The sequence below is a fragment of the Dicentrarchus labrax genome, unplaced genomic scaffold (assembly GCF_905237075.1).
Source record: "Dicentrarchus labrax unplaced genomic scaffold, dlabrax2021, whole genome shotgun sequence".
NCBI classification, from domain to species: Eukaryota; Metazoa; Chordata; class Actinopteri; family Moronidae; genus Dicentrarchus; species Dicentrarchus labrax.
Window position 1 is genome coordinate 18,547,302 of NW_026136711.1, and position 12,598 is coordinate 18,559,899.

The following is a 12,598-nucleotide window of genomic DNA, read 5'->3' on the forward strand; positions in this document are numbered from 1 at the left end:
AATGCATTATCAGGTTGGAAACAGTCCCAGACATAAAAATGTCCTCATATGTTAATGTGTAATCACATGCAAGGATGAAAGGAACTAAGAAAAAACATAATAAACAAAAGAAACTGGAGACAGTAGATACCCTTTGTAGTGGGTTACCTGATTAAGGGGATGTTTATGTGGATCTTAGAATAAAAACATTGTTAGTAGCGTGAACAAATTAATATGGACCAAGATCTCAAGAAAAAAAACATTTATTGTTGGATGGGCAATTTCATCACCAATATGAAACAAGCAGGCCTGCATATCAAACTCATGAATGACACTGTGTGACCGTCTGAATGTTACAGAATAAATGGGTAATTGCGTTTCATCTTCATATCAAATAAAGACACACAATGAATCATTTAGATAAATTATTTCCCTCCCTTCATTCTGCTTCTTCACTGGCTTTCTCGCCACATTGAAATCGGACAAAGTCCAGCACTCGAGCCTGTTGACCCCTGAGGAACTGTGCCACAGTCTTGCTGGAGTCTCCCAGGAAGGTCTGAGGCAGCAGGCGTGTCTCACTTTCCCCACAGGGCAGGTCATCCATATTGCCCAGGGACACAGGGGCCTCTCCCACTATGTGCTGTCCCAGCTTACGTCCCAGAACTTCCTGCTCTCCCTCCTTTCCACCCTGAAATACAACCAGAGCGCCGTACCGACCCATGGGCACCTCGGTCTGTCCGCTCACACCACCGTGTACATACGAGCCGATCTGCCACTCAGCAGGAACGCCCACTGTCACTGCCTGCTTCACTGACATGTTCTCACCGAGGCGACCTGAGAAGAAAGAAGGAAACAGTTTTTATCAATGAATGGTAACAAAAACTCACAAAATGTGCTTCATTTTAAAGAAAGTAAAGAATTCATTTTCAGATCTGAATGGTTCATTTAACCCTTCTTTCTAAAGTCAACTATTTGCTGTGACAACAACTTGTACACCCTGAATACCACATGGCATTGGTTGATATTATATCATATTTGATTTATTTTTAAATCTAAGATAATCTAAAATTTAAAGAATATCAGTATTTGTATTATCAGTGTTTTCAACCTGTCTATTAATAAACCAGCAATAACTGATCTTTTTGACCACTGGGTCAGTGAAAACAACACTGACATAGAACCTTTTAAGTGAAATCTCATTTGTGCCCACACAAAAAAACAAAAGAAAGACAAACATAATGACTCAACCGTTAAGGCCATTAAATAACAAAAACTATGGAAGTCTGGAGGTCTGGCCAAAAGAACAAATGGACGGAGGAAGTCTGGGTCAGCCACACATTGAGCCATAGGACCCAGAACTTCCCCATCTAAACTATCAAAACATTGTAACTTAAGTAACAATGAACCGAAAATTGGACAGACGTCCATCCTCAAAGAATAAAACACAAAAATAAGGTGCAAACGCTAACTGATGAGCCAGCCCCCAAGCCTTCCTTAAATAAGAGGGCAGGGCCACCAACCAAAAACACAAGGGGGAGCAGAGTAAATACTTACTCTCTTTAACTCCTGAGGGAAATACCTGTCTCTCACTGTTATATGTTCCTCTATGTTCACCAGATACTCTCTAACTGTGTCCACATGCTGTTTGGTTTAGACCCTTTCTTCTGAAAACAGCTGCCTGCTGCAGCCAAAAACAACCCCATGAGAGCAGTGATTGAGAACCAAAACAAGTTGTGGGCCAGACAGCTAAACAATGAGCTAAAGGATCATCACCAGCAGCCACCCCTTTCACATTGTACCATTGTTTTCACATTGTGACACATTATATTATTATAGAAATATCCATAATAGCCACTTTAAGGTAAGACTTGTGCTGCTTGTGCCATGATGATTGGTTGATATTATATGTATATAAAAAATTCTTACTTACCTATTGTGAGGGCCACCTTGTCAGCAAGTGAAGTTCCTTCCACACTGAGTTTGCTCAACTCCTCACCTGCCAGGATACTCTGAAAACAAATGTGGTATGTTAGCAGAATCACAGCAAAAATACGGTTGTAGTATATTCTTTCCTACCAACATCAACCTCTAGAAGTCTAACTGCATAGTTAGCTAGTTAGTTAACCTCAGACCTCCTACTTGAAAAACGGTGGAAAAGCCATTTAAAGTCCAACGATACATAAACAAGGCGTACAGCTCTACATTGTAATATTTTAAGAATCCTCCATAGAATCATACTCTTTAGTTTAATTTTTACATGACCTCCATCACCTCACTTTGTGCTACAAGGTTAAACATATTAAAATGTAACATATAATATGTATATGTAGTATATAAATGTGAAACAAATAGTTTATAACACACTAACATGTATTTGTAAACAAATATGAGAACATTTTAAGTGTTTATTCATGTACAGTATTTGTTTCTGCAATTATTACTTCTTCTATTAAGACATATTTTGTAGTAACATTTTCAAGATCAAAAGTTCTGTTTAAACCAGTTTCAGTAAATTAGCTCATCCAGCTCATATTAATAATGTTTGTGAACATCCCATGAGCCATGGGTCTATTTGCAAATGTATTTTTAAAAAATGAATCAGATTATGGGACTTTCCAGTTCCAGATCCAGTACAACTCATGTCTTTACCTTCACATATCCCGCCTTGCTTTGGCCTTTACTCTGGTGGTGAGCCAAGGTGGCAAACACCACATCCTTAACCAGCTGCTGGAACTTCTCATTGCGAGCAACAAAGTCTGTCTCACAGTTAACCTGCATCAAACAGACAAGAAGGAAGACAACAGATATTGCTCATGGCCAACAAACTGGAAAACAATCAACTAAAATACTAATAATCCAACTGGCCTCACCTCCACCATAACTGCATCTTTATCTCCTATAAACAGACCAATCAGACCCTCTTTGGCCCTACGACCCTCCAGCTTGTTTGCTTTGATCCAGCCCTCCTTCTGGGCCTGCTCGTGTAGCCAGGTCTCTGCCTGGAAGATCATATCAAAAACACACAGTCACACAGCCAGTCGTATCAGGCACCAAAGCTGCAGATATACTGTGACTGAGAAAGGGGCTTCACCTGTGCTATGTCATTATCAAACTTCTCCAGGGCTTTCTTGCAGTTAGTGAAAGTGTAGCCGGTGCTTTTCCGTAGTTTCATCAGGAGGGCTTTCTCAGCTGCCAGCAGCTGACAACCTGTGTGCAACGACTGTACATGCTGGCAAACGCTCACCTGAGGGTGACAGATGGGAGAAGGTGGAAGATACAGAGTATAATGCAACTTTCAAAAACCCAGTGGTACACATTCGGATGTGTCACAACAAATGTCATTTAAATATTCACATAAATACACACATATATATATGCATCCTCAATATCTATTCAACATTAAATAAGAGTGAATGAACTACTGACAGGATGGAGGTAACTCAATGAAACTGAGCCAGTAACGCTGGCTGGTCAATCTGACAATAAGGAAACTAATAAACCAGCTCGAGCTTCAGTTAAAATGTTAAAATGTTAAAAACGTGACTGACTGTAAAGTTTAATGTGCTCACCTTTGCAATGTCTCTTCTAATTGTTCTGAATAAGAGGGGTAAAGACATCTTCACAGTCTGTAGAAGTGCACTGACTTATAAAAGCTCAGAATGTCATTGACATCCACGCTGTGTAAGGAAGCCGCGTAGGGCCAAAAGAGTCTGAGTAAAGGTCGTTTTACCGGTCAGCGCCCTCTACAGTCCGGGAGTACAGCTGCGTTTTAGAAACCCAGTACAGGGAACTGCCTTCACCTCAGAGATTGAAGCAATATTAAAATAGTACATATTGATATTCTGTCAATTGATTACATGATTCTGACCTCATCAGTCTTTATGATCATAAAAATTATTAAAAGTGCAAAAGTCTAAATAAAGACTTTAGACCTGGTCAAAATATATCTTACTTGATCCTTCAACCATTTTATGCTGCAACATTTCAGAGGCATTTCACTCCACTGCATTTGTTTGACAGCTTCAGTCACTAGTTCCTTCATCTATTATTTATATATTATTTATTTAAGTACAGCTGAAAAGATTAGTGGATTAATCAACTGATAGAAAATGAATTGGCAACTATTTTGATTTCTTGTTTTTCCTTTTAATTATTTATATAATTTTAAGGTTTGTACAATAGTTTGGACATATCAAAGCATTGTGAATGTGTCACTTTGTGTAATTGTGATGGTAATTCTCATGATATAATAAGAATTCTTTACCAATAAACAAATAATCAGTCGATTAATAGAAAAATATTCAGCACATTAATTCATAATGAAAATCATCATTAGTCACAGTCCTTTACAAAATAGTTCAAAATGAGCTCCACCTCAACCAATGACAACGATGTGATCCTGCATTTACATACTGTATGAGTAATAATAATCTATTGTATCTGTTTATCTTATCTTGAGTACCTTTACTACTTTAATACTTTAAGTTCATTCGATAGACTATATTGACCTACTTTTACTTAAGTAACAATTTCATTATTTTCACTGTGTGGTATTAGTACTCCACCTCTATATTACTATATTACAACCATAAAAATACTTACTAAACATTTCTAATTGTAATCTTTTACAAATTAACTTTATCTTACAACAGTAAGTATTGGATGTTATCAACAACACATAAGTGGTGTCCTACTTTCTCCGTTTTTCCCAACTCACTAGTGAAAGCTGAACTATAAACAGTCTGAGGGCAAGAAATTGCTATAATTTGATTTATGATTATAGAGGACATGTAGTGATTTAAACTGCTCTGTAGAAATACAGCAGTTTCCAAGAGAGACTCCAATGCTGCCATGCTAAATAAAAGTGTTTTAACATTGTCTGTTGGAAAACACCTGAAAGCTTCAGAATATAAATTAACATTTTAAAGTATCTCTATGCATAACTTAAAGCATTTAAGTGCATCTTCGCTGTGTGGTATTTGCAGTGGGAGCATGTGACCGCAACATGATCAGGGACACTGAGGGAGGTGAGCTATTCTAAGTATTCTGAGCTTTCTTAGATAAACCCTGTGAAATACAACATCTGGTCCCTCTGGCCGGAGAAATAAGACAGGGCCATCCTGTGGAAATGTATTTTTTATACATTTTATTTTGTACTGGACAACATAGCCTTAAAATACAACAGGCTAAAAGAGACATTTAACTTAATAGTCTTAACTTAATACAATTTATATTTATTATAATGTAAAGACTAACAACATCAACATCTTTATCACAGCTCACATCTTGATATGGTCTAATTCTGATACATCAAAGCACCGCCTGTGTCCTGAGCAGGTGTGCAGTTTCACAGAGAAGAGATATAGAGAAACTGTATTCCCCCTTTTTTATTTTTATTCTTTAATAGCCCTTTTTTAAAATCTTATCTTGTCATCCTCTACAACATGCCAACCATCAGTCCTTTACAAATGCTAACTATGAACAACAGCTTAAAATTAAGAAGTTAAAATGTCACATCTGACAGCACATTTTATTCAAGAGACACAGTCCCGATGAAGGCACTGACATCCTGACTTATGGGCTGGGTTAGTGCGAGTGCTGCATTTGGATTGGTCAGGTGAAACTTGCTATAAAAGGGAGACCATGATAACAGTCATTACACCTTGTTTTCAGGTTGCAGCTGAACCAAGATGAAGGTCATTGCTGTTCTAGCACTTTGGGCGACCCTGTTCTACCAGGGATACAGCAGTAAGACATTGCTTCTGCTCTACTATCACCATAACCTATTATTTGTTATTAGGCTGCTGCGGTGATACCAATCTCTCCTATTGATTCTCAGACTCCCTGGACACATGTCAGGGTCGTTGTGGTTATGGAACAGACAATAGTTTCTCCTGTCAGTGTAATCCATCCTGTGAGCGCTACAGCGACTGTTGCAACGACTACGTTGAAATATGTAAAGGTGAGTGACAACAGCAGACTCTTACGTAGAAAACCTTTAATTTATCAATGTATACCTTGCCTCACGACAAGTGTGTTTCCTTTCTTTCTAGCTGGAGCCACATCTTGTAAAGGCAGATGTGGTGAGAAATACAACTCTCAGAACGAGTGCCACTGCAACTCCAAGTGCGCCCAGTACAATAACTGCTGCAGCGACTTTGCAGACCTCTGTGACAGTAAGACCAAACATGTGTCACCTGTAGCTGACACCGTCTCACGTGCCACACAGTAACCACTGTTAGTCAGCTAGTTTCTATCTGTTTGTGTTGCTCCTTCCTCAACAGCTACTTCTGGCACCTGGTCACTTTCACATGAATCTAAGTCAGCAAACATTGAGCCCCACGGCATAAAAAAAAAGCTCAGTTTTCACAAAATACATAGAGAACAGTGAACACAAACTGTGTATCAAAACTTTCTTTTTTCTTTGTTCCCCTCAAATTAATCATCTCATGACCACTCAGATTTAGCTTTTGATCCTTCTGAGGAGCCTAACCCCGAGGTTGGGAACCACTGGTTCTACTACGTAACTGTATATGAAGCAGTTAAAACTATCTCCAACTCGACTAACAGTAAATGGCTCTTTACACACTATTGCATCAATATTAATAATGTCTAATAATAATATAATTTAATTTAATAATATATTTAAAAAGCAATCACAGGGGCTGATTTTCTGCATACTAAAGCACATTTTGCAGACAATACGTCTTTACCTTTACTTAAGATTTTAACTTTTACTTGTAATAAAGCATTTTTATATTGAGGTATCTGTACTTAAAAAGGACCTGAATGCGTCTTTCACACTGTTGGCTGGTGTGGCCTCTCTTGGTCTTCTTTCAGTATATGACCAGTGGGTGTCACTGTTGTGCTTTACAACACATTGAAAGCAAAAAGAGTTTACTTTTCCCTCAACATATCCCCTTCTAGAGTAATAATACCCAATGTTGGAAGAAGTATTCAGATTTACTTAAAGTAAAAGTAATAATACTGCAATTACAATACTCCATTACAAGTAAAATGAAATTACCTGAAGCATGAAAACAAAGATGAAAATGCTCATTAGGAGAACAGGGTGCTTTGTGTTATTTTTATGTTATTATTATGTATATGTAATGTTATGTTACTACTGCTCAAAAAACACATTTTAATGTTTCTGGTTGAGGAGGAGCTTAGTTGAACATTTTTATATACTGTAGTGATGTTTAACAATACTGTACATATTTAACAATCTATTATATCGTCTAATCATCAGTTTGTATTTATAAAGTCTATTGATTATACAGCCTGTTTGTTTCGATATTTAAAATCTTAATCTGAAAAGTAACTTATAGGTGTAAAGTAAATGTCGGGGAGTAAACAGTACAGTATTCTCCCTTGAAATGTTGTGGAGCAGCATTAAATGGAAGCAATTACACAAGTACCTCAAATCTGTACTTAACCACTGGCTGTCTGTGTGTGCGTGTGTTTCGTGTGTGTGTGTGTGTGTGTGTGTGTGTGTGTGTGTGTGTGTGTGTGTGTGTGCGATGATCTGCAGGTGATGGAGGAGGTGGTGGTGGTGGTGTGATCACTGATGCTGAGATCAAGTCTCTCTCTGAGACACTCTATGCTCTGGATTCAAACAAGGCTTCAGCCTCACAGTTGGTCATTGACCCTCAGGCTCTGGTGCCCAACTCTCAGACCAGCTCCCAGTCAGATCTCTCCCCTGGACTGTGAGGAGACCGTTTTTATCAGCACAGCTCTCTCTTTAATGTTCTTCACTTCTTGATGTATTTGTCCCCTTTTTTCTGTGTCATTCAGTGTTTTGTGTTTGTGCTTCCAGCTTGTTCCGATATCTGGATGAGGAGACTCTGTTCTCCAGACCCACCTACGCTGCTCTCCTGGCTGTGCTGGACAACTACCACAGGATGACTGGACAGACAGAGGACTTCAGTCCTCAGCAGCTGGCTGAGCAGGAAGCCTTCGTCAAGGAGACCATGTCCAACACTGAGCTGGGCAGAGAGCTGTTTGCTTTCCTCTACACCAAGGGTAACTGGGTCCACATGTGATAGTACATCCTGACACAGGTTCAGCACTACTCAGAGCTCGGTAATGCTAGTGCTTTACTTGTGGGCGCCCTTCAGACACAATTAGGACATCAATTTGTGGGGAAAAAAATATTCATGGTGCAACATGAAAAAAGTTCATATTAATGGATTTTGTCACTCACTGTTTTGGAACTTCAGTTCCCATAATAAGATAAGATGTACCTTTATTGATCCCCCGTAGGAGAAATTCAAGTCAGACACAGCAGCATAGGGGAATGTAGTGCAGAGAGTGTACAAGTACAATAAGGATGCCAATATAAGAGTATTAACAAAATAAAATAGAAAATATAAGACTATAAAATCAAGTTGGCATCATTAAAAGTATGCCAAACATAAAACTCCAATCTGAGCAATACATCAGAAATGAGCACTAAGGCATGCACTGTGAACATATATTTGCCTCCTGTCTGTCCAACCTCTGCTCTAATGTTTAAAGTGTATGTTATTCTGAATATTTAGGCATCTATGGAACAGAGGAAGAGTTCATTCACGACCTAAAGATGATGTGGTTTGGTTTGTACTCTCGCAACAACAAGAAGATGGACTCCAGTGGCTTTGAACACATCTTTGCAGGTGCGGACCGAGCAGATTTCTTTCTAACACCATAAATGGTTTGCAAATATTCTTTCTTTTTGATTATTAAGAAACACATTCTGTAATAGGAGAAATCAAGGGAGGAAAGGTGTCTGGTTTCCACAACTGGATCCAGTTTTATCTTCTCGAGAAAAGAGGACAGCTGAACTACTACAGCCACAGCTTCAACGGGCCTGTAAGCATCCAACATACAGACCTCAGTATGTTGATTTATACTGTGACATGTGCAGCGCTGACTTTATTTTCTCTCTTTTTTTTCTTTCACCTGCTCCCAGTGGACCACTTACCCTGATGTCATGGGGATGCAGTTCATGTGGGAGGGGTACTTCAAGCAGGTCGGTTCTGCAGTCATTGGCTGCAGCCCTGAATTTGACTTTGCCTTATACAGCCTCTGCTACATCACTCGCCCTGGAAAACAGTGAGTATATCTACATGTCCTGGAATGTTTTCTCGCATGTGAATCTTTTCTGATATAGATCTTTTATTGTCCCTCATCCGCAGGTGTCGTCTGAGCCTGGGAGGGAAAGAGCTCATTATCCAAACTTACACCTGGGATAATTCTTTCTATGGTGATGGGAAGAAGTTCATCGGTTCTGCCTTTCCTGCAACCCCCAGGAGCTGAAGCCGCTCTGTCCAACTATAAGCAACTCACGGACGCGGCTGCTTTTGTTTCATTAGAAACATTTTGAAAAATGCAATTAAACTTCAAAATTCTGTTTAAAAGTTAAGAAATATGAGGTGACATAGAGGTATCACAAGAAGCAACAAGCTTGTTGTCATTCATATTTCAATAAAGCAGTCTGAAATAATGTGAAAAAAGAATATATCTTCTAAGTGGTCCTCTCTGACGCGTGCATTAGTAAAACAGTAAACCAGACAGTGGATTAATCTGCTGTGTAACCTTTCCGAGCAGTCTTACAGAGCAAGAGAATGTGGCACTCTCCCAGGGGCATGATCAAACTGTGCCTAATGGGGCAAAAAATGGGCGTTTACACACCCTGAGTGGGCACAATACTGACACCAACCCTTCAGTAGTAAGAGCATGTGTGCATCTGACACAATTGCTTATTGTCTCATAAAACAGCAAAACAAAAAACAAAATGCAGTCTTTTGCAGTATGAACCACAGAAACAAAAAGACATTAACAGATCCTGTTCTGCTTGACCTGCTTCAAACAGTAGCCACCAGCTAAACCTGTTCTTATCAGCTGTCCATAAAGCTGTGCGCGACTCCCCAGTGTGGGGTTAAGTGTGTATGTGTGTGTGTGCGTGTGTGTCCAGCTGGGATGGGGGTTGATTTTACTCTTTCACTCATCTAGGGTGACTAACAGGATAAATTCTGGTCTGCCGACTGAACAGGGGGACACACTTGCAGCCCTGTTTGAAGAAAGTATTACAGGAGATGGATCTGCCACTGATCCCATTGTCCACCAGTCTCTGTGCATTCATGCAAAACAAAAGCACAAGACCAGTCAGGTCTCAGGAAAACTGTGGCCTTCAGCCATTCATTTGATTTGGGCCTCACATGCAGTCAAAGTGTTGCAGCAACATGACAATAAAGCTGGCCCAGGGAAGAATTTGCTGTTTTGTAAGACCATATTACATTTTCTGAGCTGGTGACTCTAGAAATTAGAAGAGTAAATCTTCTCCCTTTTCACACTGGCCTCTTTTTAAAGCCCCAGTGGAATCAAATTAAATCACAGTGGGGCAAATAAAAGAAAAAAAGATTCAATTGTTTCTTTTGTCACTCACACAACTTCATAATCGAATTATAGCTGGCCACCCGCCAGCGTGTCCTCGCATCTCCCCCAAACAGGGTCCTCCTGGCAGATCTCGTGAGCCACCTGACTTTTGTTTTGTAATTATATTATCCCGCTCTCCCTTTAGCGTGTTGTGGCTAATGGCTGCGCGGGCTAGCCCAGCTGCACATGCAGAAACAAAGCTGCTTATGGGGCCAGACAATGGACCCGTGGAAAAGGGACGCCTGAAGGCGGTCAGCCAATGAGCACGCACAACAGGGGGCCAACCGAGGGTTTAGGGAAGGGTTAAGGGGGTTTAGGGGTTCAGGCAGAGGGGGGTGTTTATTCTACCCAGTTGTGGGGTCCATCAATGAGATGGTTAGTAGGAGGACACATGGTCAACATCACCCCTGTCTCCCCAGGGTCGGTGCTGGGCTGGAGGGAGGTTCAAGTTTGGCTTAGATGCTGGCCATTTCTAAAGTTGATGGGGGACCATGAAATACAGAGCAACGTTCATTCTCTGGAGTTTTTTGTATGCTTTCCAAACAATTTGATGACCGTATTGTCATTGCTCTTACCTCTCTAGCCTCTCTTATACATTCTGAAGTGGACACAGACATATGCCGAAGGTAGATATATATTGGTCCGCTTGAGTCAGCCTCTTATATTGCGGCAGTAAAAGTATATCCAATGCCACTGTTAATTGTATAATTGTAGGGAAGGAAAAGGATTTTGATCACTGCAGATACAGTTTACCTACTTTTCTAAACATGAACACATACAAACACACACACACACACACACACACACACACACACTAACATGCACACACTGTGTCATGCTGTGGCATTGGTATCTCTCTGAGGACTTCCATCATGACAGATGGATAAAACCCATTTTCCCTCACTGTCACATAGAAACTCTGGGGACTCAGAGGAAGGTCATGTTTGTGTGTGTATTGGAGTGAAGTTTTATCTGTCCTTCATATTAACTCAATTCATATCTCACAAACATACCTAGAAAGGATGCAGGAGGCAGTGTCCTCTGGGCAATGGGAACATGCTGAGTGAGCTGAGCAGCCAGTGGAGAATAGATGAGCATCTGAGGCACAGACTGTTAAAATAAGAGGTATGTTTAAGAGAAGACCATCTGCAGCAGGACTTCGTCATGTGTTGACAGCACTGAGGGACCTGGGGACATTATGGCATACATACGGCATTACACTTGAGTACCACTTGTGGAACATGAAGACTGAATGGTATACAGGAAGTGGGTCAAACTGAAAAAAAAAGTATTAAAGGAATAAAAAAAGAGCAGCATTGTAATGACAGATGTATTTAAAAGGTTGCAATAACACAAATCAAAAAATTCTAATTCATTCTAGTATTTTAGTATGTGCTATGCGTGCGTGCAATGGGGACACAAGGACTCAGCTATCATATTCCCCTGCTGGTTCCACTCTGGGGATGCAAGAGGCCTGGCTCTGCTATTCCCATTTCAGGCTGCAGGTGTGGAATAGGAAAGGCAGAGACCCAGGGGGAGGAGCAGTGGGCAAGGTGGGCGGCCTGGGAATGAGAAGCACATAATTTGGGTGTGCAGATTACCTTGTAACCTACCTCAAGCCTCTCTGTTAGAGCATGTGGTGCACTGTTTCTGTTTGCTATGATGAGCGTTAAAAATCTTGTTGACTTCTCTGTCACAGAAGTAAGTAAGTAAGTAAGTAAGTAAAGCTTTATTTGTATAGCACCTTTTTGACACAGAGGTCCAAAGTGCTTTACAAACAACAAACATACATATGGGTATAACCATACCCAATCCAACATACATTGGGAGCATGTAAATACAAACATAAGGAAGATAAAACAAGAGGGAAGGATAAATCAAAAGAGAGACAACAGATGAGAAAGCAAACAAGGAGATCTATAAAAAGGCTTGCCTGTAGAGGTGGGTTTTGAGGAGGAACAGAACATTATGGTTTAACTTTATTGTCATATATACAATCATAAACAGTACAACGTATAGTGAAATATGTCCTCTGCATTTAATCCATAAGTACAATTGGCAGCCACTGTACAGCGTCCGGGGACCAACTCCATTTGGCCTTGGTCAAGGGCAGTGACTGGAGAATTAACGTAATATACATGTTTTGATTAACCCAGGACCTTCTTGTTGTGAGGTGACTAACCACTGAGCCACGTGGTAA

At 40.2% G+C, this 12,598-nt stretch overlaps 2 protein-coding genes across 2 annotated transcripts; one reads left to right on the forward strand and one right to left on the reverse strand.

Moving 5' to 3' along the window:
• Positions 1-226: 226 nt before the first annotated feature.
• tsfm (Ts translation elongation factor, mitochondrial) lies at positions 227-3,684 on the reverse strand. The gene is made up of 6 exons (XM_051415989.1): positions 3,549-3,684; positions 3,071-3,223; positions 2,850-2,978; positions 2,629-2,751; positions 1,910-1,988; positions 227-813 (listed from the first exon to the last, which is right to left on the reverse strand). The coding sequence occupies exons 1-6, from the start codon at positions 3,594-3,596 to the stop codon at positions 419-421; spliced, it is 927 nt and encodes a 308-aa protein (XP_051271949.1). The 5' UTR covers positions 3,597-3,684; the 3' UTR covers positions 227-418.
• Positions 3,685-5,644: 1,960 nt separating this feature from the next.
• endou (endonuclease, polyU-specific) lies at positions 5,645-9,479 on the forward strand. The gene is made up of 9 exons (XM_051416078.1): positions 5,645-5,727; positions 5,819-5,941; positions 6,033-6,155; positions 7,514-7,688; positions 7,799-8,004; positions 8,523-8,636; positions 8,726-8,832; positions 8,933-9,075; positions 9,159-9,479. The coding sequence occupies exons 1-9, from the start codon at positions 5,670-5,672 to the stop codon at positions 9,277-9,279; spliced, it is 1,170 nt and encodes a 389-aa protein (XP_051272038.1). The 5' UTR covers positions 5,645-5,669; the 3' UTR covers positions 9,280-9,479.
• The last annotated feature ends 3,119 nt before the right edge of the window (positions 9,480-12,598 follow it).

Bases quoted from the DNA above. Each gene is read 5' to 3' on its own strand.
- tsfm (XM_051415989.1), bottom strand. From the start codon at position 3,596: ATGTCTTTACCCCTCTTATTCAGAACAATTAGAAGAGACATTGCAAAG. The intron at 1,989-2,628 runs GTAAAGACATGA...ATTTGTTTTCAG, and splicing joins GCAAGGCGGGATATGTGAAG to AGTATCCTGGCAGGTGAGGA. The intron at 814-1,909 runs GTAAGTAAGAAT...CTTTCTTCTCAG, and splicing joins CAAGGTGGCCCTCACAATAG to GTCGCCTCGGTGAGAACATG.
- endou (XM_051416078.1), top strand. From the start codon at position 5,670: ATGAAGGTCATTGCTGTTCTAGCACTTTGGGCGACCCTGTTCTACCAG. The intron at 7,689-7,798 runs GTGAGGAGACCG...TTGTGCTTCCAG, and splicing joins TCAGATCTCTCCCCTGGACT to CTTGTTCCGATATCTGGATG. The intron at 8,637-8,725 runs GTGCGGACCGAG...ATTCTGTAATAG, and splicing joins CTTTGAACACATCTTTGCAG to GAGAAATCAAGGGAGGAAAG.